A 25,110-nucleotide genomic window follows, 5' to 3' on the forward strand; every position below is an offset into this window, starting at 1 on the left:
TGCTATAGTCATTCTTTCTAACGTAGTCAGTGAGGCCAGACGGAAAAACAAAGGAAATTTCACAACCTCTACTTTGATGAAAAAGACAGACCAGAGAATATATTTTTTGACAAATAGCTCAAACTAAAACTGCTGTTCAGCCTTAGAGGGCAGTCTCTGTCTGCAAAGGCAACAAGCAGCAAAGACAGAGCTAATCTGTCTACAGAGAACACCCATGAACAGGACACTTTAGACACTTTCTTTGTCTAATGCTGTAAGACAGGTGTGTAGTTAGAGTGCCTTTCTAACACTCCAACATTGTTATTTTAGCTAAAACCCTGTATGACCTGCATTTGATCCCAAATCTTTAAAAGCCGCCAAGAGCTACCTGCAGAAGCTGACATTCTGATTCTGTTTCCAGTGTCCATTCAGCTTTATTCTGAATACAGAGATCAACTCTAGCCTTAAGCTTGCATTTGCCAGCCTGCAGCAACAAAATTCCCTCAGTGGTGGAGTCTGTGGCTGCAGCTAGCAGGACAGAGTTTTCAAAAGGCAGCCCAAGTTGGCTCAGCCAGTGAACTGAATGCCTGAGCATCCCTTGGAGTGTATATTCGTGTTCGCAGGAAGTGTCTATCTGCACATCAACTGTTCTGTCATCACACTGGAGGTTCATTAACAAGGCAGTGTTGCAGATGTTCTCTTGAAATGAGCCCCTGAAGGCTACAGCATGAGGCAATCCCATCCGCTGCAACAGAAAAGATTACATTATTTAAAAGCACACAAGGTAAAGCAACTGTCTTGCTGATTTGTTTTTGATGAGAAAACATATCTTCTTTCTGAACAATATTCTTTTGGAAAGGACAACACAAGACAGCTGGCTTCACAGAGAAATCATATATTTCTCTGTGAAACACAAGAAAAAGAAACCAAAAATAAATGGTATAGGAAAAAAAATCCTACAACAACCTTTTTATAAGTACTGTAGAAGAAAAAATTCGTAACTCCAAAGAAAGCCTTCAGTTTCAAACAGAAAATACATGCTTTTCATTAGATTCTAGGACAAAAGTTTATTTTAATTAAAAAGCTATTATTAAGCAACTATTTTACAGCAACAGCAGTAACATTTACCATGGCATTACTCCAAATTCTCATCTTCAAATACACTCCCCTCTGGAAGTGCTCTGACTTACTGCTCTGTCAGAACAACTTTAATGACCAAAACTGTCCTTTCCACAAATAATAGTGTCAGGAGATAGTTCTCTGTGACTCATAATGATCTGAAATGCACAGACTATGCCGTAGAGCAAACAATCTAGGCTTACCTCTAGACTGACGCACTTGTTTCTAAAAGTAAGTACCCATTCTGTATCTGTTTCATTGCTCGCCAGGCTCACTTCTCCATCAGCTTTTAAACTGCAAGGCCCAAGGACAATACCAAGCATAGCCTTATACTTGTCACTTCTCATGGCTGACACCTTCACTTGGTTCTCTCCGGCAATTCCCAGAGACTGAAGCAAAGGCAAAGAATGCTGGAAGTCAATTTCCAAATGAGGCTGGATGTTAGTGGTGGCATGGAGTTGCAGGCAGGCAAACATGTCATGAAAAGAAACACGTCCAAAGAAGATGACAGTAAAGTTGCTGGTAAACATTGACCCATTCAGTGAAACACTTGTTGGAGTCTGAAAAATTACAGGAAAAACTTATGTCAAGTTTGTTTACCTGTCAAGTCATATACGGTCTTTAAAGGCTCATGTTACTAAAAAGAACTCTTCCCCTACTACCCTGACACCATTTTGTATTCATCCTACGTATTTATAAATGCCTAAACAAATGGAGAGATGGCCTAAAATCTTTATTTTGGAGTTCCATAATAAAAATAATAGAAAAACCCACAACTCTACAACTCCATTAAAACAATTAACAAATAATTTAATTTAAAAATTGAATTTGACAAATTAAAACAATTTAATATCAGAAAAATCAACAGCTATTGCTTTTAATATCATCACTTCTGGTTTTACTATAAGTAAATAGAGCTCTAGCAATATGAAAATGTGTTCAGTTTCCCTCAGACCTCAGCAGGTTATACAGATAGTAGCCATGTTAAATGAGGGAGGAACTGAAATGCATTTGTCATTTTGGCATTAGAACATACGCGGGAATCGGAGTCGCTGTGTTTACTGTTTTTCTAGAAACAAATGTAATCTTCTGTAATGTCACTCACAGGAGACATTTCTAACACGTTCTTAAGAATGCATCAGATTATAAGGTATATCTTTCTCGAACAGCTCAAGAGCCACAGGGACTTTCACAAGCAAATGGTTAGCTAGAAAGAGCAGAAAATAGAGTAAGAAGTAGTAAACTGTGAAATTCCAGCTTGTGCCTCCTATGCTCCCTTGTCCAGTTCATATCAGGTTGGCTGCTCAGTAACAGAACAAGACCATTTATAGCCAGTTGAGTTCTAACTGGCAGAAGACACAATTGGGAGACTTCAGCTAGAAACATTAATGTCACTCTTGCCTTTTGCCTGGTGCACACCTCTCATCTCATGATACTAGCTTTCTGCGAGGTGTAAGTTCTTGCACTGAGCTTTGAAGCAGCTCAACTTCATTGTTTGCTGTAGGACACAGGAATATTGCCCTTAAAATTGCACCTCTTGGGCCCATAAACATCCCTTACCTCTGCCCTGTATTCTGCACTTGGTGAACAGCTGTGCACTAAAGATGTACATCTGTATCACTTGAATGCAAGTTTGTTGACAATTCTGATTCAGAGTACACAATCCAGTGCATGATGGTGAAACCGAATGCAACCTTCCCCATGGACTTGTACAGTTTTTGATGGAGAAGGAATCTGTTTGAATCTGTTAACATTAAGGGAGTGAAAGTATCCAAAAGTGCATGCAAAACTTCCAGCTAACTCAAATCCATTTCTCCCTCTCTGACACCTTTCAGTACTTAGAAATTCCCTTAGTGGTAGTTAGACAGTATGTTGTTGACAGGGAAGTTTGTAAATGAAGCCAGTACCTCAAAATGATGAAATGTAATTGCTCCATTGCAAAGGCCAGAAAGTTGTTCGTTAGCAGACTCTCCACTGCAAGCAACCTGTTGGCATTACCAACAAAGCACATTCAGAGCATGAAGAAAAGCAGAGAGAACTAAAATACAAACAAGAATGCTAAAACATTAAAGGTGAGAGATCGGTTTCAAAAAGATGAACAGTTTAGTGGGTCTGAGGTAAAATCATGTCTCTAATCTTGCATTATCATGTCAAAATATTATCAGCATAGACAAGGACAGAAGAATTTCTTCAAACAGTAGGGAACCATTACTTGCTAGGCAGAACTGGTTTTGATACTCTGGCTTTTGATTTCAACAGGAGATAGTGGTGTTTCTTATGTTTGGCACAGAAAATACCACTGTCACGAGCAGACATTCAGTGTTTCAAATGCCATCAGCTGTGTCCCTGGTTTCAGAAAGCGAAGTCCCTGGGGAGTGCTGTATGAAAACTGCTGCCATTATTATCCACTCTGCTGTCAGTATCACTGTACCCACAAACAGCTGTGTGATCCACCTGCAAACCCTGCTTTAGCAAGATGGAAGAGCTGGGAATGCATGGTACTGCACCTGGGCAAGCACTCACTCCAGTTTCATAGAATCATAGAATCATAGAATGGTTAGGGCTGGAAGGGACCTTCAAAGGCCATCTAGTCCAACCCCCCTGCAAGGAACAAGGATATCTCCAACTAGATCAGGTTGCTCAGGGCCTCGTCCAACCTGGCCTTGAACGCCTCCAGGGATGGAGCATCCACCACCTCTCTGGGCAACTTGTTCCAGTGTTCTACAACTCTCATGGTAAAAAATTTTTTCCTAATATCCAACCTGATGACATAAATGTTTTTCATGCTTATTCATGACAAATGTTTTGTTACCCACCACATCTTGAAAACCTGCTCCTTATTACCAAGCAAACAATATTTAGGCTTTCTGTACTGGCCTTGTTTAACAAAATTCTCTCTCCCTTCTGACTTCCTAGCTTGCTCTCACGATGTAAATTTGAACAGTTGAGAATGCAGAGCAGAAAGCTGCATCAAACACGTCATATAGCAGGATTTCTGCTAACCTCTAGTACACATGGAACAATGTCCATCAGTTCTCGCACATCATGGTGAAGTGAAAGAGAAATTTCCATAGCACTGTCAGTGGTTTTCTTCTCTATTTCAATTTTAAGCTGCTCCATCTCCACTGTGGTTGTTATCCCTGCAGCAATCTTCTTGGTGCAATTCTATGCACAAGAGAAATCCAATTATGGAAAGAAACAAACAACAACATCCTAGCAACAACTGGCAAAGGCAGAGTCTGTTTTACCATGCTATAACGTCACAGCCTGTGCCAGCACTGGTAAAATAAAAGGGCAAATTCATCGAAGTGGCTTAATTTCAAATAGAAGTTTTTCTGTTATCCTAGACCTTCTGAATGCTGTGTACCAACAATGCCTTCTGGCGCCAAAACATGGTGAGAAGCATTCAGCACCCTGGAGGATTTCAGTCCTAAGGCACATACAATTTACGCAGTGAAACTACAAGTAAGCAGGGCACTGTACAGAGCTCTTCCTCCACACACCTCAGTGTCTCACTGTACCACAGTGGCTGAACCAAACGCAAATGTTACTACATTAGTGACTTCAGCCTTCCAGAGTATGTTAGAATAAGCAAAATATTTGAACCCTTCTTTTATGGAAGGGTAATTTGAGATGCAAAAGTGCTAGAAGTTGTTCACAGATCTATAGCAGAAATGCAGATAGACAGAAGAGTGGCCAAGCAACACTGTACCAGGAAACATGATCTGTGACACTCTTGTGGAAAGAGATTTCCAAACTGAAAGCCATGCTAAACACTATTCTGCTCTTCAGCAGACATCCAAAGGATGACATCAGAACTAGTTAAATCCAGTACCAAATGCAACGCAGTACCTAGGCCCGCTGACATTTACCTGATGGCTACATATATTAGGCCTGCCTGTCCACTTCCCATTTATAAGGGAAAAATAAAATTGGACAAGTCACTTAAATGAGAACCAAATGTAGCATCTTATTTAGTCTAGATTCAGCTCCAAGACATCAGATGACAGGTACAGAGTATGACAAGAAGCCAGAAAACACCTTTCTTTCACACAGTAAGTTAGTACATGCCGAAAATGCAGATGCTTTTGGAATAAAGTCCACGGGAATAACCTACAGTTACAAGAAATGGTTCTGCCAGAAATTAAATAATCACAGGCAGAACTCTTCTTACCTCATAATAGCCAGCAGCTTCCACAATAAAAGGGATCCCATGTTTCTTTATCTTTGAGATGTTGTGCTTTAAACTCACAGATAGCCATGATTTAGGAGGCTCTGTGGACATTCTGTGACCTTCAAACACAGCGGTAATCATTTCACTGCCACTCTGTAGGGCTACAGTAATGGTGTGATTTCTTGTGCCATGGTCACACATGGCAGTAAGAATGCCATCCGAGGGCAATCCTATTGACAGGGAAGGAAGCCAAATCAGCACAGTACTTCTGGGTTGTCATTGTAAAATACAGAAAAGATGTATTACGGATTAAGAGAGGCCTTCTATAGTTTTTCATAAGATAGACCTTTTTTAAAGTGCCATCATCCAGTTAGGTGCACTTACTGATATTTATAGTAAGCAAGGACATTACCTACCATATGAAAATCATATTACAAAAGGATTGTTAAATTAAAATGTGGCATGCACTCTGGAAGACAAGGATTCTTCTTTTCTTAACAAAGGATATCTATCAATGGATGTTGTGTCCAACTCTAGTAGTCAGTCGTTAGAAAGTTTCAAAACAGATTTCTTCAGTCCAAAGGGACAAAGGCAATTTACCCATTCAAAATTATTGATAACTTCAGTTCATGAAAACTCTAGGTTTTGCTTAGGAAACACCACTTGCCATATTTTAGTCTTCAGTGTGACCTTCAATGACCTTCAATGTTTCAATTCTGGCCCAAATCAAACAGGCGTAAAAATATACTTAAGAGGAACCAATCGACATAAAGGAATACAGATGTACAAAAGAGAAATTATTTACTCTGAAGCAGTTCAAAGAGTTTTTAAATAGTTTTGTATCCATTGTACGGTATTTTCTCAATAATTTTAAAAAGAACACTGCTAAGACTGGATCACATTTTGTTCTGGTGTGAACAGATGCAACTCATCTATTTCCAGTGGTTGCACTCATTTAGACAAATTCACCTTGACACCTTATTACACCACATCATTAAGTCAGAGTTTTCTTCATACCTGCATTTTTTAAAAAGCTGATATTATGTGTGAAAGTTCCACTGACTCTGCTGTGCCCATGACTCATGACATTTGAAAAATCCACAGAAAGGGTGTTCTCATCCAGCTGGAAGCTAGCTAGCCCCCTTTTCATCTCTTTACTCAGCTCCAGGTGTCCTTTCAGTTTTGCCTCCATTGGGATTGCCTGACTGCCATTCTGAAACATAGCAAAAGTGATATTGTGTACGGTGGTATTCCCAAACACATTTCTGTTCCTGAGATGGAGTCCATACAGTGTTTTGTTGACCATCACATTGATGTTACCTGTAACAGGCAGAAACAATTACTGTAGAGAGAGTCTTTTGAGACAGAAATAACCAGAATTTTATAAGCAACACATAAATTAACCATTAATTTAATATTGAGAGGAAGTAAAAGAATTTCCATTTATTATAACAGGTAATTTAGCCTAATCTAGAGAGTGAATCAGTTTATTCTTAAGATAGTTTTCCTACTAGTAGAAGTGTCTCTGTTTAAAACAAATTACATAGTAGTATTTCTGGCAGCTCTTTCTTTTTATTCACCAAGAAGCTACATGTGCCTTTAGGCTATGGACTGCACTGCACTGCCTTCTGAAGGAAAACGTACAGAGGGACCATGACCTATTATTTGTGTGACTCCAGGCTAAACAATCCCTCCGGAGCTCTGCAGTGACCTATTCCACTCATGGAGCCATTCAGAAGAGGAAGGGCCTCAAGTCAGGCCGCTTCCCTCCCATTTCAGAAAACCTGCATAGGAAAGATGCCACCCACTATTTCCTTCAATCAATGAAAACATGAAAATTATCAAACTATATTAGTTCACTAAAAATTAGTTTCGACCCAATGGCCAAGGGTTCATTTCACATGCTAAATACTCTCTCATTAATGTATTCCTTACTGAACTGCATATAAAATTAAGACACTTCCTTAGACAGCTGCAAAATTAGCAGCAAAACACTAAGCAAAAAAGTACCATCATGAATGTTGTTTTTACACTTCAGTAATCCATTCAAAGAAAGCAGATGAGGCATGGCCTTTAATCCAGCAAATGTGTGTTGGACTCTTCCATTTAGGGACAAAACAAAACCAGCTTTCTGCTCCGTGGCTCCCATGAAATCCATGTGAAGCCTATTTTCATTAAGCTTCATCTCAGAAGATATCAAAAGTCTAAAAGACAGAGATAAAAATTGCTGGTAAGATCTTACTATTATGCTTAACTCATGATTGTCAAGACAGCTCCCCTCTCGCTCAAAGCAGGATCAGCCGGAGCAGGGTGCTCAGGATTGCGTGTGGTCAGGTTTTGAGCATCTCCAGGCATGGAGACTCCACAGACTTTCTGAGCACTAGTTCCAGTGTTGTGAATCAGTGACTCAGATCCCTTGCAATAAGTACATGCTATGCACCAGATGTTTAGAAAACTACTCAGTAAAGCTTCATAAATTGGCAGATTGATTTTTCTTCTAATTTCTTGGATGCTTTTGTTATGATTCCTAATAAAAGATAGAGTTGGACAGAGTTAGAGTTGGAAATTAACTCCTCTCTATCACAACAGAGAACCTCTCTTCAGTGCTGATTTAAAAGCAGCATTAAGAATTCAGCTTAAACAATAATTTTAAATGCCACCACCATTTGAGTTTTGCAAATGAATTAACAATCATTTCTTTGTATCTTGGCCCTGAGTTGAACCGTGTTGGAGAAACACAACACAGCTTTTTAGGGAAACCTGCTGGAGCAACAAGAAACTCAATTTTCAGTGTTTCAAGTATAAGACTGAGACACAATTTTCACATGCCTTCAACAAACCATCCATTGAAATGTCTGACTTTCTAGACTCAAGTATACTACACAAAATACCTAAAAGTGAGGCAATCATATTTTTATATTGTTAGACATCTCTCCTAGAAATTGGAACCCTCTGGAAAGACTGATGACAAGTAAAACCTCAGTGAAAATCCACCTGATGGGAAGAACTGAACTACTAATTCAGGGAAGTGAGATTCATTTCATCAGTCAGCAACTAAAGTCTGAACAGATTGTATCTTTTTAGCAATTCCCCAGAAATATTTAATATTTTATTTTTCCCTCTTTTCTCCCTGTAAAATAAATCCCAAATAAATTGTCATTCCAGTAATTTTAAGCATTCTATTTTACTTCCTGTGAAGTGAGCTTCAATAAATTGCTCTCTTACAGCCTACTCTGGTAGTTAACGTATGACTATACTACTGAAAGCCCAGGACTGCAAGTAAGTGCAGAAATACGTGAAATATCTTTCTTGAATCTTTTATCTTATTTTTTATTTTACTACTAAATCTAATGAGCTTCAACTAAATTGTAATAACTTCTGCTTTCTTTAACTCTGTCTCTCATTCTCCTTATCCCATCCAGATCCTAAACTGCTAAACACTGGGACCTCTACAAAAACATCAACTCCTTCATTGTACACTTTTGTATTTGTGAAATTTGAAAAATCAGCTGGAAGACAGCTGAAACCTGGGAGGGTCAAATTTCTATTTCCCACCTCTGCCACCTCAGAGCTTTCCACAACACTTCATAAAACTTCATAATAAACACTAAGAAGTGCCCTCTTCCACTGGCACAGTTTATGAATATTAGTTCCTTACTTCTGAGAGGACAAACAATGGAGGGAAAAAAAACAACTGCTGATCTAAAAGCAACATAACAGTACCACCTGTTCATTCCAGTTATCTCTATACAAAGTCTTAGGAAAGCAACTGGGACACATTAACATAACTTATTATACCAATTTATGAAACACAAAGAGCAAAAGTATTTCAATAACAGGGATAACTCATGAAATGGTATTTGCTCAGTGCCTCCTGCCGCAGCTATATGAAAACAGTTACATTTAAATACGTATCACAGAACGCTCTTCAGCACCTTGATTAACCGAAATTCTGATTTCTCTACCTTGATGGAAATATGTTGCCCATAAGCTGGAACTGTATTGATTCTGTGTTTGTCAGGATTGTCTGATGGAGGAAAGCCCTCAATTCGACAACTCTGGCACTCTTCCTGTTTTTGTTGTTCATATCAACCTCCAGCATCAGCATGTCCCTTCCATCAGAATGAAGGTAAAGAGAGCCATTGAAATTGCTCTCACCGTAACTCTTTAGGGTTGCCTGGGCCTACACATAGAGAAAAAGAAGAATGGGACGTTAAGGATCTCAAATCATAATACAGAATACTGAAACATCAGTTTGAGCAATAAGACTGGAGCAACACATTGGGCCAGGAAAAAAGGGGGAGAGGAGGAAAGGTGTTTTTAGTTTTCGTCTTTGTTTCTCACCATCTAACTCTATTTTTATTTGGCAGTATATTAAATTAATTTTGCCCACGTTTTCTGAATTTCAGCCAAAACACAAGCCACCTGTTCCAACTGCATGTAGCCATCTAGTCAGAACAAACTCTAACCATAAAGTTACCTGTTTCCTTAACAATTTACACCTCTCCACTACTCTCATTTAATTCTGTATGAGTTGATCAACTTTGTAGTAGACACATGCGTTTGTGTTTCCATGCTTGAAAGTAGTTGCAAAGCAATTTAGAGCACAAAGTTAAATGGTTCCCAGGTTGACATGTATTCCTAACGCATGCGACAAGCAAGAGAATCAACACGGCTCTGAGTGTATGAACTGCAAAAGCCACAAGTTCAAGCAATGAGACTGTAATAATCAGGGAACTGACCTGTGAAGATATGTTCTTGTTGATGATGGCTTTTACACTCACACCATAGTTAAAGTGTTCCAGCTTAGTCTGCCTGGAAAACAGCTCCCCGCTTAGGCCCATTGCTTGTGGAAAATCAAGCTATTTGACAAAGTAAAATGTAAACATAATCACTGCATTCCCATCAATTGCCACATATGATTTGATATCTGAATTTTTAGCATGAAGTGGACGATACATATAAGCAAATGTGTGTATAAAATTTTACCAGTTTTACCCAAAGACGCTGAAAAATAAATCAAATGCAGTAAAAAAAGTATGAAAATGAAAGGTCAGTGTGTTTCTTACAAGACAGTATTGATACAGATTATGATCTGATCCATTGAGATACCTAGGGTCTTTGGCAGGGCCAGGACTTTATTGAACTGGGATGTTTACAAGCATAAACCAATTATAATCCTAAAGACAACACACTAAAACAGCCACCAAGACATAAAAAATAAAATGCCATAAATGAAAGCCACCAATACCTGGAATGAATGAGTCACATCCATATGTAAAAGACGTCTAAAATCTGCCTCACTGGATTTGTCCTGATATCTCCCTAGAAAGCTGAGAACATCTTCCTTATTGACCTTCAAGGTAGTCTCAAGGTCATGCTTCGCCTGCATGTTAAGAATGTGAATAAGTGAATTGCATCAAGCATTAACCCCTGTATATGATGAAAGATGAGAGAAGTCATCCCTACGTATTATGACAGATGCAAGTTGCAAGCTATTACATTCTGGCTTAGAACAAAAAATGAGCAAAGCAGGAAAAAAATAACTACATTTGGTAAGAAAGATAAATAGATACTTCTAGATAAGGATGAGAACCCTGAACCCATTCCTTCTCAGTACTTGTTATTAATAATATTCATGCATAATAATATTTTAAAAAATATTATATTAAGTATTATTCTTATATATTACTACACAACATTATTATATGTTATTATACAAAACATTGTATTATTGCCCTCTGAACTTTTTGGTTGCAACATTTACATGGTGAGGAACTAAAGACCTATAGCAAGTCATGTCTGAAAAGACTACAAACTGTAAATAAACAGGTAATGCATCTCTCCTTCTAACTGAATTTAATGAGAAATTTACTCACATTTTGGTGACTTCGAGTTAAAACACATATTTCAACATCTTTGGGGAGCAACCTGTAGTTATAAGGATGAGTTAAGCCAGCACAAATCTAAAAAAAGTTTGAGAAGAAATGCAAGGAACATAAGATATATACAGAAAATCACTTATTTGCTGGCTCTTTTGGTATGCCGGATGAAAGGAAATTCTTATGTAACTCACATAGGGGTTTTCAGGTTGGTAACCAAGTGTAAGAGTTTGAACTGTTTCCTCCAGCCCATTTAGCAAAACTTTCATTTCCAAGAAATACTGCTTTTGCTTTTTGTCAACGGTAAATGTCTCCTGCAGAAGGAAGCTCTGCAGAAAGGGCACTTTAAAAGGATGCCTGGAACAAAACACGGAATAAGCAAAGTGTAAAAGATCTCAATAGACAACTACAAAAAGAAATCAGGCAGAGTTCAACTTGAACTCCAAAATTTTCAATTGCAGATGCCATCAAGGTGTCAGGTGCAGAAGCAAAACACATAGGACTAGGATCTCGAAGAAATTACTAGAGCATAATCACAACTTCACACAAACTACACACATTTACCAAAATTTCTGATAAAGAGTTTTTGTCTTGGATTCAAGAAGGCTTGGAAAAGCAAGGGAGAGGGTGATGCTCTAAAATTCTGAATATGCATAACCAGTCCATACACTTTAAAAACCTGCATGGCCAAGACTTCATTCCAAACAGGGACAGCTTATGGTAGTTTTGAAAATCTCACCTATCAAGCACATTTTATGTTTTCTGTAGAAACAATATCTGCATGCCAAGAATCCTATGCAATAGATGTTCAGTCACTGCATAGTTCTCAGAATAGTTTACTAGTTCAGTGTAATGTTTTAGGGACTTTATTCAGTATTTTTGCACATTTACTTAGTTGGATGTCTTGGAAAAATGCATCAACTTTTACAAGCAGATATTAGACTGCCTTTATAAATGTTAGGATATCTGGTACAGCTCTTCGTTATCCAATAGGGTTGCCAACAAACACGCTGCCACGGCACATGGTGTGTTGCCTTTGACAGCTTTGTTCACTATCATTTCAGTAAAGAGGGCAAAAGCTAAATGGATGCTAAACTGGCCCACAAAGTCAGTGTGCTTGAGAAAGTTCAGAGTCAGATGGGAGCAAGCATAGGCTTTGTGCGTGTGGCACTTTCTGCTTTGTAAAGCCCAGAACTTTTCTCAAGAGCATCGAGGTGCACATTAAATTTAGGCCAAAACATTCTTCGGAGATAAAAATAATAAGACTACTGAACCTGAAATGGAGGGTTCCACGTTTTTGATAGAGCATCTTCTCCTTCTTCAGCTCTTCTATCTGACCTTCAAACTGCAGCATGACAGGAAGACTTTTATAATCCCTCCACAGAGTCTTCACAGAAAAGTTTGTCTTCTTAGGCTGCACTCAAATCACAAGACCAGAAGAGGAAAGGACAATTGCATCAGACTTACTGCATTCATATTCAGGAACATCAATATAGAAATCACACTGTTCAACAGGCTGCAGCAAGGCTGTCATTTCACGGATCAACCCCCTTCTGCTTCAGTTTAAATCCTGATCTCCATTTATATAGGATTAAAAGTGACATTAGTAGAAATCTGACTTCAGCAGAAGACAATTGACCTATATTGTATCACCTGAAAGTAGCCTATTTGCAAAATGACCAAGCTTTAGCTCTGGTACCAGTACATTTACATACAAAAACTGATTGGATTTTCAAAGCATGGAACGTTATGACCATAAAAACACTTTTTGTTTTAAGACATTCTCCATGAAACTGCCCAAAGTAACTGATCAAAGTACGTCTTTGGAGGACAAACTGCTGATTACCCTTCCTGTGCTGCAGTCATCAAGCAAAGCAAAAGTTATTTTAAGATTGGAAGGTAGGCAGACGCTAAAATAGCATATAAACCCAGGCATTACTATGCTCACTAGCAGGCAAGGTATTTTGATTCTCTAAGACAGTAGAATCTTCCACACTGGCCATACATCTGCATCAAAGTGTAAGTAATCACCTCTACAGCTCTTTCTAGCCATGTAGTCTCTCTTTGTCCTCTCCTCCCTGACTTTGTCTGTAGTTGGCCTCCCAAATAGGTGAGTACTCAAAACTACACCACACAAGTTTTTGTTTTCTTTTTTGAATCTAGTTCTACATTGTAGGTTGTCAAAACAGACAGAAATAGAAGCAGCACTAGAACTGTTAAATTTCAACACTAACATCTCTCAGAAACGTGGCAGACCTGAAAAACACAGTGCTGAGTCAAAGAAATTGCATTTGTATTTTTTTCTTACCATTGGCACATTCTGATAGCTAGCTGTGAAGTTAAATTCCTGTTTTGCATTCTTTATCTTAAAGCAGAGAAATTTGGCTTGTTCATTATTCTCCAAATGAATCTCATTCTTCACAAGCTGATTCCACAGAGATATCATTTCACTATAGCTATGCAGAACATTCCTCTCAAGATAATTAAATGTGGATGCCTGAAAAACAAAAATGAACATCTTAGTCTGGCTCAGTTAGGACAGACAGAATCCTATTGTGCTCACAGCACAGCACAGAGATTAAAAGGATGCATTTTCTCGGAGACGATCATTACAGGAACTATTAGCAACAGTGAGCCAGCTTTTCCATTACCAAAATAGTCTGAATTGCCATAAAGATCTGAAAGTTTATCTCCTCCAAGCAAGAGAGAGAGAAAAAGCTAAACAGTTGAAAATAGTTGATGAACATTTTTTTCTCATTCAAGAATGTTTCTCACAATCCTCCACGCTGTGCCTGAACCAGCAGTGATCTAATGAGGGAATGCTGCAGTTCAGAATAAAGCAACACCTTAAACATGAACCTAAGTTAAAGATTTAGGCAATTGCAGTGGATTCTAAAAGTAAAAAATTCCAGGCTCTCACCTCATTTATACAGAGGCAGACAAGAGTTTAAGCTTTTCTAAGACGAATCTACACTTTGCATAGTGACAGAGGTTTATTATATTGCTTAAAGCACAGCAACTGTGATGAAATCAGTTTTAAACCTGTACTGCATAGCACAGTCTGAAACAAATTAGGAGGAAGCTTGGACTCCACAGACTCAGGGCACATTGATTCCACCCAGTGGATATATAATCGCAGTTCTCGCACAGGTTTGTGGGAGACTGGACTCATTCTCTGAGTCAGAACAAAAGAAATAACCTTTTATTTCTCACGATTGTTCCCAACAATTTATAAGAATAGCTCATCATTAGCACAGGAAACAGATGAATACAGGCATTGCAGGACACTCTCTTACAAGCCAGCACACAGTGCACGAGTTTCTCAAACAAGCTATTTCACATAGCACACTGAGCAAGTATTATTTAGCATGACGATAGCTCAGTGTAGTGATAGGATCCCCTTAAACTGAAAGAGGGTACATTTAGGTTAGATATAAGGAAAAAATTCTTCACTCTGAGGGTGGTGAAGCACTGGAACAGGCTGCCCAGAGAAGCTGTGGATGCCCCATCCCTGAAAGTGTTCAAGGCCAGGATGAGGACGAGGCTTTGAGCAACCCGGTGTAGTGGAAGGTGTCCCTGCCCACGGCAGGGCAGCTGGAACTAGCTGATCTTTCAGTCCCTTCCAACCCAATCCATGCTATGATTCTAACCCTATGTTACTAACCTGCAGGTACGTGGCAGCTGGTGTGTAAATGTGGACTTTCCCTTCCTTTTCATTGCCTTGATCTTTATAGAATAGTTCCACTATGAGGTTGTTAATGGAGAGAGCTTTCCCAGTTGTCAGCTCCATAGTCAATAAATAAGCAGAATGCTGAGGCTGATGTAGTTTGTGAGCTGCATACAGATACAGCCATGGGGTGTCTACGTTTAACCCACCTAGAAGCAACATATATTAAAGCTGTCAGAAAAGTGAAATTTCGAGGTACCTGGATTCTAACTCTGCAACAAAGCTGATAAGATGCTGGGTTTTTAGAATGAGGCTCATACGCTACTGTCAACCTATTCTCTTCCAGTTGGCAAAATCTCTGGATGGAATAAAATGAAATTAATGTCCTTCACTAGCATAACATGCCACACACTCTAATACATAAAGAGGTTTGCTAATAAATGGAATTTATGGTCCAGTATCTAAATGGCACCAGGAAAGGGTTCTACTGAATGATCTGCAACAAAATGTGAACTCTTTACTTGAACTGTAAGTGTGCAACCATTTTTCACATAATTACAATAATGGCCTTAATCAAAGCTATTCTGACATATGTCAACACAGAAATTCAGCTCTGCAAGACATACATTTTGAACAAGATTCGTAGGTTATTTTGGAAAATAGTTTATAGACAGCTCAGAGTGTATTTGACAAGTTGCTGAAATTTCACTTAGTAGACTGTTGAAATTTTGCTGGCTATTTATCAAATTACTCAATTCACGCATTCTGATACAGTTCAATAACTCACAATTATTTTATGACAGACACTCACAAAGTAATCTCCAAATTTTTAAAACTTCAGAATTAATCTAATCTTAGTTTGTTTCACCTTAACAAGCAGAAAAAAATCAGTTAATTCAGTCTATTGTATTAAGCCAGTTGTTTAGCATTAATGAGGATCTATATTTTTCCACATACGGTGTATACTAGCTTTGCAAAAAATACACCTCAACAGCAAATCTACATACTGAGCCAATCATTGCCGTGATTAATACAACTTCACCCACTGAAGCATAAATAGTAGTGCCACTCAATCCATCTTAAGCACTAAATATCAGAAAACAGATTTTTGGCACACCACTGGTAACTTAACCTCTATTTGAGAAAGAACTCTAAAAATGTAAAATATAGCTTATTATTATAAACGTCTATGCCCTGCTGTACTTTATGACGCAAAAGGTCTAAGATAAATGTGATTTTTTAAAAATATCCATACATATACATAGGTGCTTAATTTATAGCTTAAGGTATAAATCATCATTCTTCTCAGCGCCCCATTCTCTAATGTTCTTAAAACAAACTTGATCACTTTCTAAACAAAAGAATTTTTTTAAAACATAGTTTACTTCTTGGTCAGTTATCTCAGTCAAAAGCCAACAGGACACTACTGGCGTCCATCAGAAGCATGGCCATCAGACAAATTGATTCCCCTCTGCACAGTACAGGAGAGGCTATGTCTGCAACACTGCATCTGGTTTTGGAGCACCCAGATCAAGGTGGGTGGTGAGAAACCAGAAAGGCTACAGCAGAGCGCTGCTATGATGATAAAGGACAAGACTTGTGACAAGAAGAGAGGGAGCTGGGTTTGGTAAGTCTGGCAAAGGAACAGGGGTATCTAATAGCTGCCTACAGCTAACTCGTATGGAAATGGCCAAGATGAGGAACACAAACCCTTCAAAAGAGGCAGACAATACAAGAGACAATGGCCACAAACTGCACTTTGAGAGGCTAAGGAATTGCTGGAAGAGGCTAGCCAGCTAGGCTGTGGCAAGTTGGAGGTTTTGAAAATTTAGCTAGACAAAGCCACAGCAGATGTGATCGACTGTTAGGAACAGTCCTGATTGAAGCAGGAGGCTTGTTTAGATAACCACCAGGGTCTGCCTCTTCTAACCAGTATTTCTATGATTCTGTTACACCCGTGCAAAACTACCTCACAAAATCCCAGTAGCAACTTTCAATGCCTGCTTTTCTAATCACAAACTGGAAATGGTTTGTGGTACTTCACCTTCCCACTTCTTCAAGCCATTTCTGGATGCATCTTTCCACTGCAGCCCAGCCACAAATGGCATGTGGTCATTATACTGCACCTGAAAGTTGGTGCTGCTCTGCAAATACACCTGGGAGTTGTGCGAGTGCTGCAGCTGGGTTCTATAATTCACCTGTTTTTCCAGGACTTGCATGGTAAACTGGAAAAAAGTGAAGCAAATATAAATAAGAACAGGATCTCATATTCAGGGCTGTCTAAGCTAACACACACATGTATAGTAGCAGGAAAGTCACAGCTCATGCCTCTGCTCTGCACGTTTGCCATTCACTCTACAGCTTTCCATGCATATTGACCAATTACAGATTGAGATTTCTTTGATAAGCATTTGTTACATCTACTGGAGATTCAAAAAAGGAAAGTTCCCACTAATTTTCAGATCATTTACTTTGTTGGGAAAAAAAAAAACACAAAAAGACCATAATCCTAGGTCAGTCTATGCTGGGATCACAGATAAATTCTATTCTTACAGATACTTGCTACGGAAATACAATAATGACGACCCACCTCAGAAAACTAGTAGCTATTTCAAGACAATAACAGAGAAGACCTGTAACTTGCAAGAAATAACACAAAAATTTACAGGAGAAGTTTCTGTAAGAATCTTCTACAGATAAAAGATAACAGGGAATCCCAATACCAGTAATGATTTTCTTTCTTTTTGTAGCCCATAGAATATGCTTCAAAAGAAGGAACAAATCCTCTTTGAAGTTTTTAATTATACTTTACTACATTGGAATACTCCTAATACATTCAAAAATCCAGGGTAGAAATCAATTTACAACAACAAAAAAAACAGGTGTGATCTAAGACAGTTCAGCTACTTCACTCCATACCAACTTCCACCTAAACGCTGTAGTAATCTGAGTATTATAAGCTGCACCCTCATTCCACATTGTGGGAGCAAAGCAATCTTCATAAATCTCTGCAAGCATCTTATATGTGCAAACACTGCAAAAAACTCAGACCACATTACACCCAAACTTCTTTTGGTATTTGAAAAGTCCATCTACTGGCTTTCTCTTGTTCGTTTTAAATGTCAGTGATCTTTATGTGCCTCAGTTACGACCTCACCTAATTCAAACTTATTCTGTCTGAACATCTGACTTATATTATTAATACGTAACACAGTTAGAAAAAAAAAGTCTTAATAAATAAATTCATCCCAAACTTCTTGTTAGTTTGTCTGTGAAATATTTGAAGTGAAGGTCTTACTCTTCAACAATCACAATTACCTCCATGAAATAGTTGACCAGAGATGCACTGGAACTGTTTTTAAATGCTTGGCTCATCAGCAGTTTCTTCTTGTTGTTTATTTCATCCCAGTGTTTCCCATAGTTCACTTCCATCTGGGAGGAAAGCCAAGATGCACTTGCTTCATGTTTCAGGTGAACCTGAAGAACAAAAATCCACCTTTTTCCTCTAAATCATGCTTTATCTTTTATTCACTGCTGTTAACTGCCTGTAGAAATATTCCCAAGTAGCAAGCAAGACAAAAGCAGAAATTTTCCAAAGAAAAATCACGTTCCATCCAAACAATAAAAAGTACTTAGTGTACAAAGCCCAAAACTTTTAGTCTATGCACTGCCAGTCAAATTGTTTTTCTCAAAGCTAAGGAAACTGGACTCAGGTAGTCCTGATGGACAGCCCGATATGGATTCACAGTGCAGCTGCATGGGAAATACGAACGCTTCTTGGCTTCAGCCTAACTTGGACGAAAAGCAAAAACGATAAAAACTTCCCTTTAATTCAGCAGCTAATTTTTCATCCAGCTTTCTGTTCTGGAGCAAATACCCAGCATTAATGGTGATTTGCCTTTAAATTAACCTTTGTCTCCACACCATCTGTAAAGGAATAAAGTTTAAACAGATTTGCTTTTCTGCACGAAAGGGTCACACACTCAAATCTAAGAAAGCATACAAATTTGAACCAGAAAATTAATACAAAACATTGTAAAATGCCTTATTTTCCAGACCTACAACTTCTGATGAATAAGCAGAGAGCTCCTGACTTTTAGTAACAAGAAGGGTAGAACAAGATAAATCATAAACTTATTAATACTATTGTTTAATATATAACAAAATTTTTCAAAACAAACATTCTGCAGAAGTTCTGTGAATCAATACATTAAAAATTACGTCACTGGAGAGTTCCTTCACTTCCAGCTCTAATGGACTTCACAAATCGACTAGATACCTTTGTCTGCACAGAAAGCAGAGAGAAAGAGAAGATGAGAACAAAAAGACTCATCCAAAAATGACATCTTGGGCAGTGCTCTGTTTAAGCTCCTCAGTAGGTGAGTGACAGAAGGGTACCCAGCACAAAACTGCACAAGTACTTTGGTCAGTCTCTCTACCTTGTGGTTATAGGTCGGAGTCTGCATACAGTGAAATTCGTGCCCAACATCAAGTTTATACACGCCATGTGCACCTGTCTCCACTTTGATCTTTTGCCGCATGCTGCATTCGTGATGAAGATTTTTTGCCTCTCCTGTTCAAGTTAAATCACAAAGTTATCTGTTCAAGAAATTCAGAAGTAAACTTACAAAATGTTAATGGTAAAATCTAATGCTGGCTTCAAGGTTTCTATTTTTCAAAAACATTATAGTGAGATTCGTCTGTTTTCACAGTTATATATTTGTTGATTTATCCTATGAATCCAAAGGAAAGCATACATTTAATGAACATGCATTTAAGAACAGTGAGTTTGTATTTGCTAGGCAAGTGAGTAACATCTATGAAAATGCAAACACTACCACAGTAAAAAGTAAAGACAAGTACATATTAATTCATGTAAAAGGTCCAGCAGTATGTTCTGCGTCTCAAGGCACTGACCAAAGTTTGTGAAGATTGGTAGCAACACTGGAATAACTGCATTACCATGAAGTTCAGCTCAATAATCTTCACTATCTGCTTAAGATCAAGAAACATTTTATTGACTACAATGTTGCTGTCAAATCACTGTATCGGACATCTGAGCTAATTTTCCTGCTACACCTATATCCAACCTAGCTTTGCGCTTCTGACTACAGACATGCTATCTATGCAAAACAATTTGTTAAGCTTTGGAAAAAACGTGTTAGGCACTGCAAATTTTGATTTTTTCCACAAGCTGTACTACAAATGAAAATTCTCGGAACAGTCATGTTATAGGCTTTACATGTAGGAGTTCGGGCCTTTGATTACTTTATACTCTATTAAATTCTAAGATGTTTCTAAGTTCAGACAATTAGAAACAGCTGGTTTGTATTAGGAATAGAATGAAAATGATCGAATGATTTAGGCTAATTTTGTTTAAGAAAAACAAAGGCTCTCCTTAGACATTTACCATATTTCTATGTTCTTTCACTCACTGTTGCTTCAGAAGCAATAAACAAATCATAGCAGGCACTAAGTTTAGTACTTAAATGCAATTTTACCTGGGTGAAGTAAAAGCACTACAAACTAATCATGATCGACCTTTGATGACATTTGATGACTTTCTGTTACCACTCAGCTACCGACATCATGACATTATATGACATTACATCTTAAACAAAAAAAAAAACCAATGAACTTCTAGCACTTGTGGTCACTGAGAAAAAGCTTAAAATAACGAATCTGAAGTTTCAACTAGTAAGTGGAGTAACATTTTCCCGCCCCCTCCCTTTTTTTTTTTTTTTAAATAATCCAATTCTTCTACAAGGAATCACATACTGACCACTTCAGGTGGAACAGTTGCCAAACTGGGCTTGTATCAAGGTATGACTTAAGCTCTAAGTATATAACTTCATAATTACATAGCTATAGCTAGACATCATCTAATATTGTTATAAGTGTTCAGGTATGTTTCTGTTTGTGTATAAAATATTCTGATCAGCATGCCATTTTTAGCAAAATTATAAGGTCATATCTGTGTAGGTTTAAGAAATTTTACTACTCATACTGTTACATATTCTCTCTGAATGTGCAACATACTTTACATATACAATCACCCTACAATGCTTATCATGACTAGTTACTACAAGTATTCAATATCTTGATATAACTGTACTGATGTTAACCTGCTTCACCCAATAAAATTAATGCACAGTTCACACTGCAGCCAGAACAGTCAACTGTTTCCTAGAAACAGTCACTCATTTTTAAGTGTATGCATGCAACCATTCATTTTGTATAAACACCTCAGAACACAAGTTAATTAGGAGCAATTCCCACTGAAAAAGTGATTTTTAATCAGATGACGGACATGCTTCTGAAAAGCACATTCAATTTCTTTTTTAATATGAAGACTCAAAGAATAAAGTTAATCAAAGTGAAAAGAGAAACTCATCCTAGGTCTCAGATCACAGTTTAAATTTAAACTGAAATCTTTCTTGTTAAGACAGTGTCCTAATCATACAGGCAATTAACTTGCAGAAAAATGAGACAAACAGGCAGCTTTTACTTTCCTTTTTTTCACTGTACCTAGGAGTCCGTATTTTATCCTCAAACCATGGGACCACGAGCCCTCGTGTTGCTGAAGAAGATCGATGACACGAACTCCAAGAACACCTGGAAGGTAAGCCTCTCCTTCCAATGAGTATTGTCTCAGCTTATCATCAAGCCTTTTCTCCAGAAATGCTACAAAAAGAGTAGAAGCGATTATGCAGTGGTAGAACATGAAGTTACTTTAGCTAGTAAAAGGAATACTACAGTGAGGAAAACACAAACGCATTCAGTCTCATCCTGTCTAACCAAGGAACCCCATGATGTATTCCTTGTGTAGTAAACATAAAGACAGAGCTGGATGGTCAGTCTCTTTCTCCAACTACATATACAGCTGTAGACCATACTTCTCAGACACTGCCTAAAGTTTAGTGAAACAAATCCAGCCAAAGCTGCTTCCAAAAGAAAATCAATTCAAACAGATCAATCTTTTAATTAACTAAGACCCAACATGTGAACATGTGGATATTTACTTCTACATTAAGTCAGAGCAAGGTTGTGGCTTTGCAGAAGAATTGGTGCAGCCTAGTTCTCGGGATAAGAGCTGGAAATCAGACCAGAACCGTTTTTAGACACAGTCACTGGCACTCCATGTGAAAGTTAGGGATCAAGATTTCACCAGAAGCTGATGTCCTGGTTTCGGCTGGGATAGAGCTAATTTTCTTCTTAGTAGCTGGTACAGTGCTATGTTTTCAGATTTAGTATGAGAACAATACTGATACTACGCTGATGTTTTCAGTTGTTGCTAAGCAGTCAGGGACTTTCGGCTTCCCATGCTCTGCCAGGTGTACAAGAGGCTGGGAGGCAGCATGGCCAGTACAGCTGACCCAAACTGACCAAAGGGATATTCCATAGCATACAACACCATGCTCGGTATATAAACTGGGGGAGCTGGTCGGGGACAGTGCGACTGCTGCTCAAAAGTGGGCTGAGCATCAGTCAGTGGGGAGTGAGCAATTGTATTGTGCATCACTTGTTTTGCATATTCTTTAATTATCATTATTGTTGTTGTTATTACTATTATTATTCTCTATTTTTTTTTTCCCCTGTCCTATTAAACTGTCTTTATCTCAACCTACAAGGTGTTTTTTTCCCCCGATTCTCCTCCCCATTTCACTGGGGGGGGGGGGGGGTGAGCAAGTGAGCGGCTGTGTGGTGCTTAGTTTTGATTGGGGTTAAACCACAACAGATGATCTCTCAAAAACCAAACTGGCATTCTGCATTCCTTAAAAGTTAGTTTTATTTGAAAATATTTCATAAACCTATGACATTTCAATGTCTTTGCCACATGGAGACTACAGTAAGAAATACTAAGGAAAAAATGAGAGCCTTAGACTTAAATTACTGGTTTATTCCACTGTATTAATTTATCTTTTAAGGAACTGATGTTATACAAATAGTACAACCCTCTTTCTGATATTTTCCTCTTAGTGTATTTGCGAGAAAAAAAAAGATTTCAAGATTTTTAGAACAACAGGTCTTAAGAGACATTTAGCTACGTATGTCTCTGCACTGTTTTGTACTAACAAAAGTGAAAGCCAGAAAATATCGTAAAAGCTGTTATTGTTTGGGGTTTTTTTTGTTAAGTGATTCCTTACATCTTATTTCACACACCCTCTCCAACAGTAATTAAAAACGACTTAAAAAACAATTTATTTAATAATTCCTATTATTCTGAAATACTTATTAGTACTAATTTATCAAGGATAATAATTTTAAAAAACAGTCTTACTGATTTGGAAGAAACTTGAGAAATAAGTGTCCAAAACCAGGCAACCCTAATATATAAGGGCTCCAGAACTTACATTTATATGGCAAATACTTATCGTCCTCTAACCTGAAAGAAATGCAGCATCCTTCAATAAATTATTCAGGGATACTGAAAAAGCTATCTTCTTGCCAAGCTGTTTTGTGATGTTTCCTGACAGAATGATAGGACTGCTTTGCTTTATCAGTTTTACCTCCAGTTGAGTCATGTATCTCTGCTCTCCACCCAGCATCTGCAAATCTGTCATCCCCTAGAATAAACAAACGAATAAAAAATCAAAAGTGAAACCCAAGTCACTCAACAGTACAAACTGATTAAGTCTTGAGAAAGCAATAGCACAGACTTGGGCACTTCAGAAATGAGATGAAAGGAGGAAGAAAAGACTATTTTTTTTCTACACACCCAACAATCCCCCTTCTACCTCCCTAAACCATAAAATTTGCTGTTAGTAAATAATGGGGAGGAAGGATGGATTTGTTTTTCCAGTTACACAAAAATCACAGTGGTGTGAGATGCTATTTCCTTCACCTCCTGCTGGTTTCAGTAATACTGAAATCACTAACAACATTACAATACTGAGCCAAAAAATAATACAGTGTTACTGAAAACACTGGCAATCTCACAGTAGGTAACTAGATTTAGCCTGGACTAGATGCAAATGCAACAATCTGCAATGCTAATTAGTGTTTGGGTTCATGAGAAACATTCAAAAAGTCTTTGCTGAAATATTACTCTAGGAAAAAAGTAATCTGTTAAATAACGCGCTCACTGTAGGAAAATGCAGAATGTTTGAAACCAAATGGCTTTGGATGCCCACATAAGACATGTCATCCTGCTACGGGTATCACTTGCATAATGCAAAAATTGTTCGAGTCCTGGAACATAAACAAAAATGCCAGTAGAATTCCAGTGATAAACTCACATCGGCCTTTTTGTTTGCTTTTTCATATCAGAGTTCAAACTGAACTTCAAATAAGAGAACTGGCATTCTCTTGCTTATTTCCCAGCGCTTTAAAAAAAACCAAACAAACAAAGTCTCTGATATAAAGACCAGTATCCTAGAGATTCTTACTATCGAGTCCCCAGAAGTGAAGAAATTAGGCTGGGCTTACTCAAAATCTTTACGCATGGTCAAAACACGGGTCTGAGAAACTGCGCGACTACATATGCACATAATGAGCCAAAGTGCACAGGAGTCAATGTGATCTTCTCCACTGGCTTATCACTGGAAGGAACCCAAAGGCTTTGAGTACATCTGAATGCGAAAAAAATTGCTTTCAATTACTTGCAGAAGCAATGCTTTAAATGCTTTTAAAACACAGCAATTTAGCACTGAGTCTATCTCGAAAATATAAACCAAAGAGAACTGGTAATTTCTCAGATGGATTGCTCACAAAACTGTTTTTCAATATGTGTGTTTTTCATTGCCTTTCTTTTCTGTGCTTTTATTTAAGTGTTCATCCTAGGATGGGAGTTCATGATCTGAAAACATACCTTAATGTAATATACATCTTGGTCATCTACTATCAGCTCCAGGTATCCAATTCGTGAATTTTTAGAAAACTCAATTCTCCCTTGGAGAAAAATAAAACTATTTACTTTTTCTGGACATATACTGTTCAGTGATGCTTCATAAAACTGTATCCAAAATGTTAGTTGCCATTGTTGTGAACAATATATTTACAGAGTAAAACCATAATAAATCAGAGCAAAGGAAAAAAGCTCAGAGCAGAGTTTGCAAAGGCATTGAAGTGCCCTTAGAATACACATCTCATTTTGAAAGGACATTCTGAGAATACTAAATTAAGAAGAGGCAATGAAGCTCTCCAACAAATCAGCTTAGTTCTGCAAGTGACTTATACACGTCCTTTTGGCCTGTGCTAAAACTTATGAGCTGCGTTGTGCTGTGGAGACATTTCGTGAGCTCAGAACACCATGAACCCAAAGCTTTGTAGTACAGTGTAGGTAAATC

At 38.0% G+C, this 25,110-nt stretch overlaps 1 protein-coding gene across 1 annotated transcript in view; it reads right to left on the reverse strand.

Moving 5' to 3' along the window:
- APOLTP (apolipoprotein lipid transfer particle homolog) overlaps positions 1-25,110 on the reverse strand; it is a 103,439-nt gene that overhangs the window by 35,735 nt on the left and 42,594 nt on the right. The window contains 22 exon segments of the mRNA XM_086622476.1: positions 368-724; positions 1,302-1,658; positions 3,006-3,083; positions 4,102-4,263; positions 5,273-5,502; positions 6,290-6,592; positions 7,283-7,476; positions 9,238-9,455; positions 9,994-10,134; positions 10,524-10,658; positions 11,152-11,238; positions 11,349-11,511; positions 12,429-12,568; positions 13,463-13,651; positions 14,819-15,030; positions 16,866-17,046; positions 18,140-18,298; positions 19,261-19,394; positions 21,350-21,505; positions 22,208-22,357; positions 23,208-23,388; positions 24,633-24,712. Coding sequence (XP_086478602.1) covers positions 368-724; positions 1,302-1,658; positions 3,006-3,083; positions 4,102-4,263; positions 5,273-5,502; positions 6,290-6,592; positions 7,283-7,476; positions 9,238-9,455; positions 9,994-10,134; positions 10,524-10,658; positions 11,152-11,238; positions 11,349-11,511; positions 12,429-12,568; positions 13,463-13,651; positions 14,819-15,030; positions 16,866-17,046; positions 18,140-18,298; positions 19,261-19,394; positions 21,350-21,505; positions 22,208-22,357; positions 23,208-23,388; positions 24,633-24,712 — 4,007 coding nt within the window.

Source organism: Tauraco erythrolophus, chromosome 17, assembly GCF_009769465.1.
Source record: "Tauraco erythrolophus isolate bTauEry1 chromosome 17, bTauEry1.pri, whole genome shotgun sequence".
NCBI classification, from domain to species: Eukaryota; Metazoa; Chordata; class Aves; order Musophagiformes; family Musophagidae; genus Tauraco; species Tauraco erythrolophus.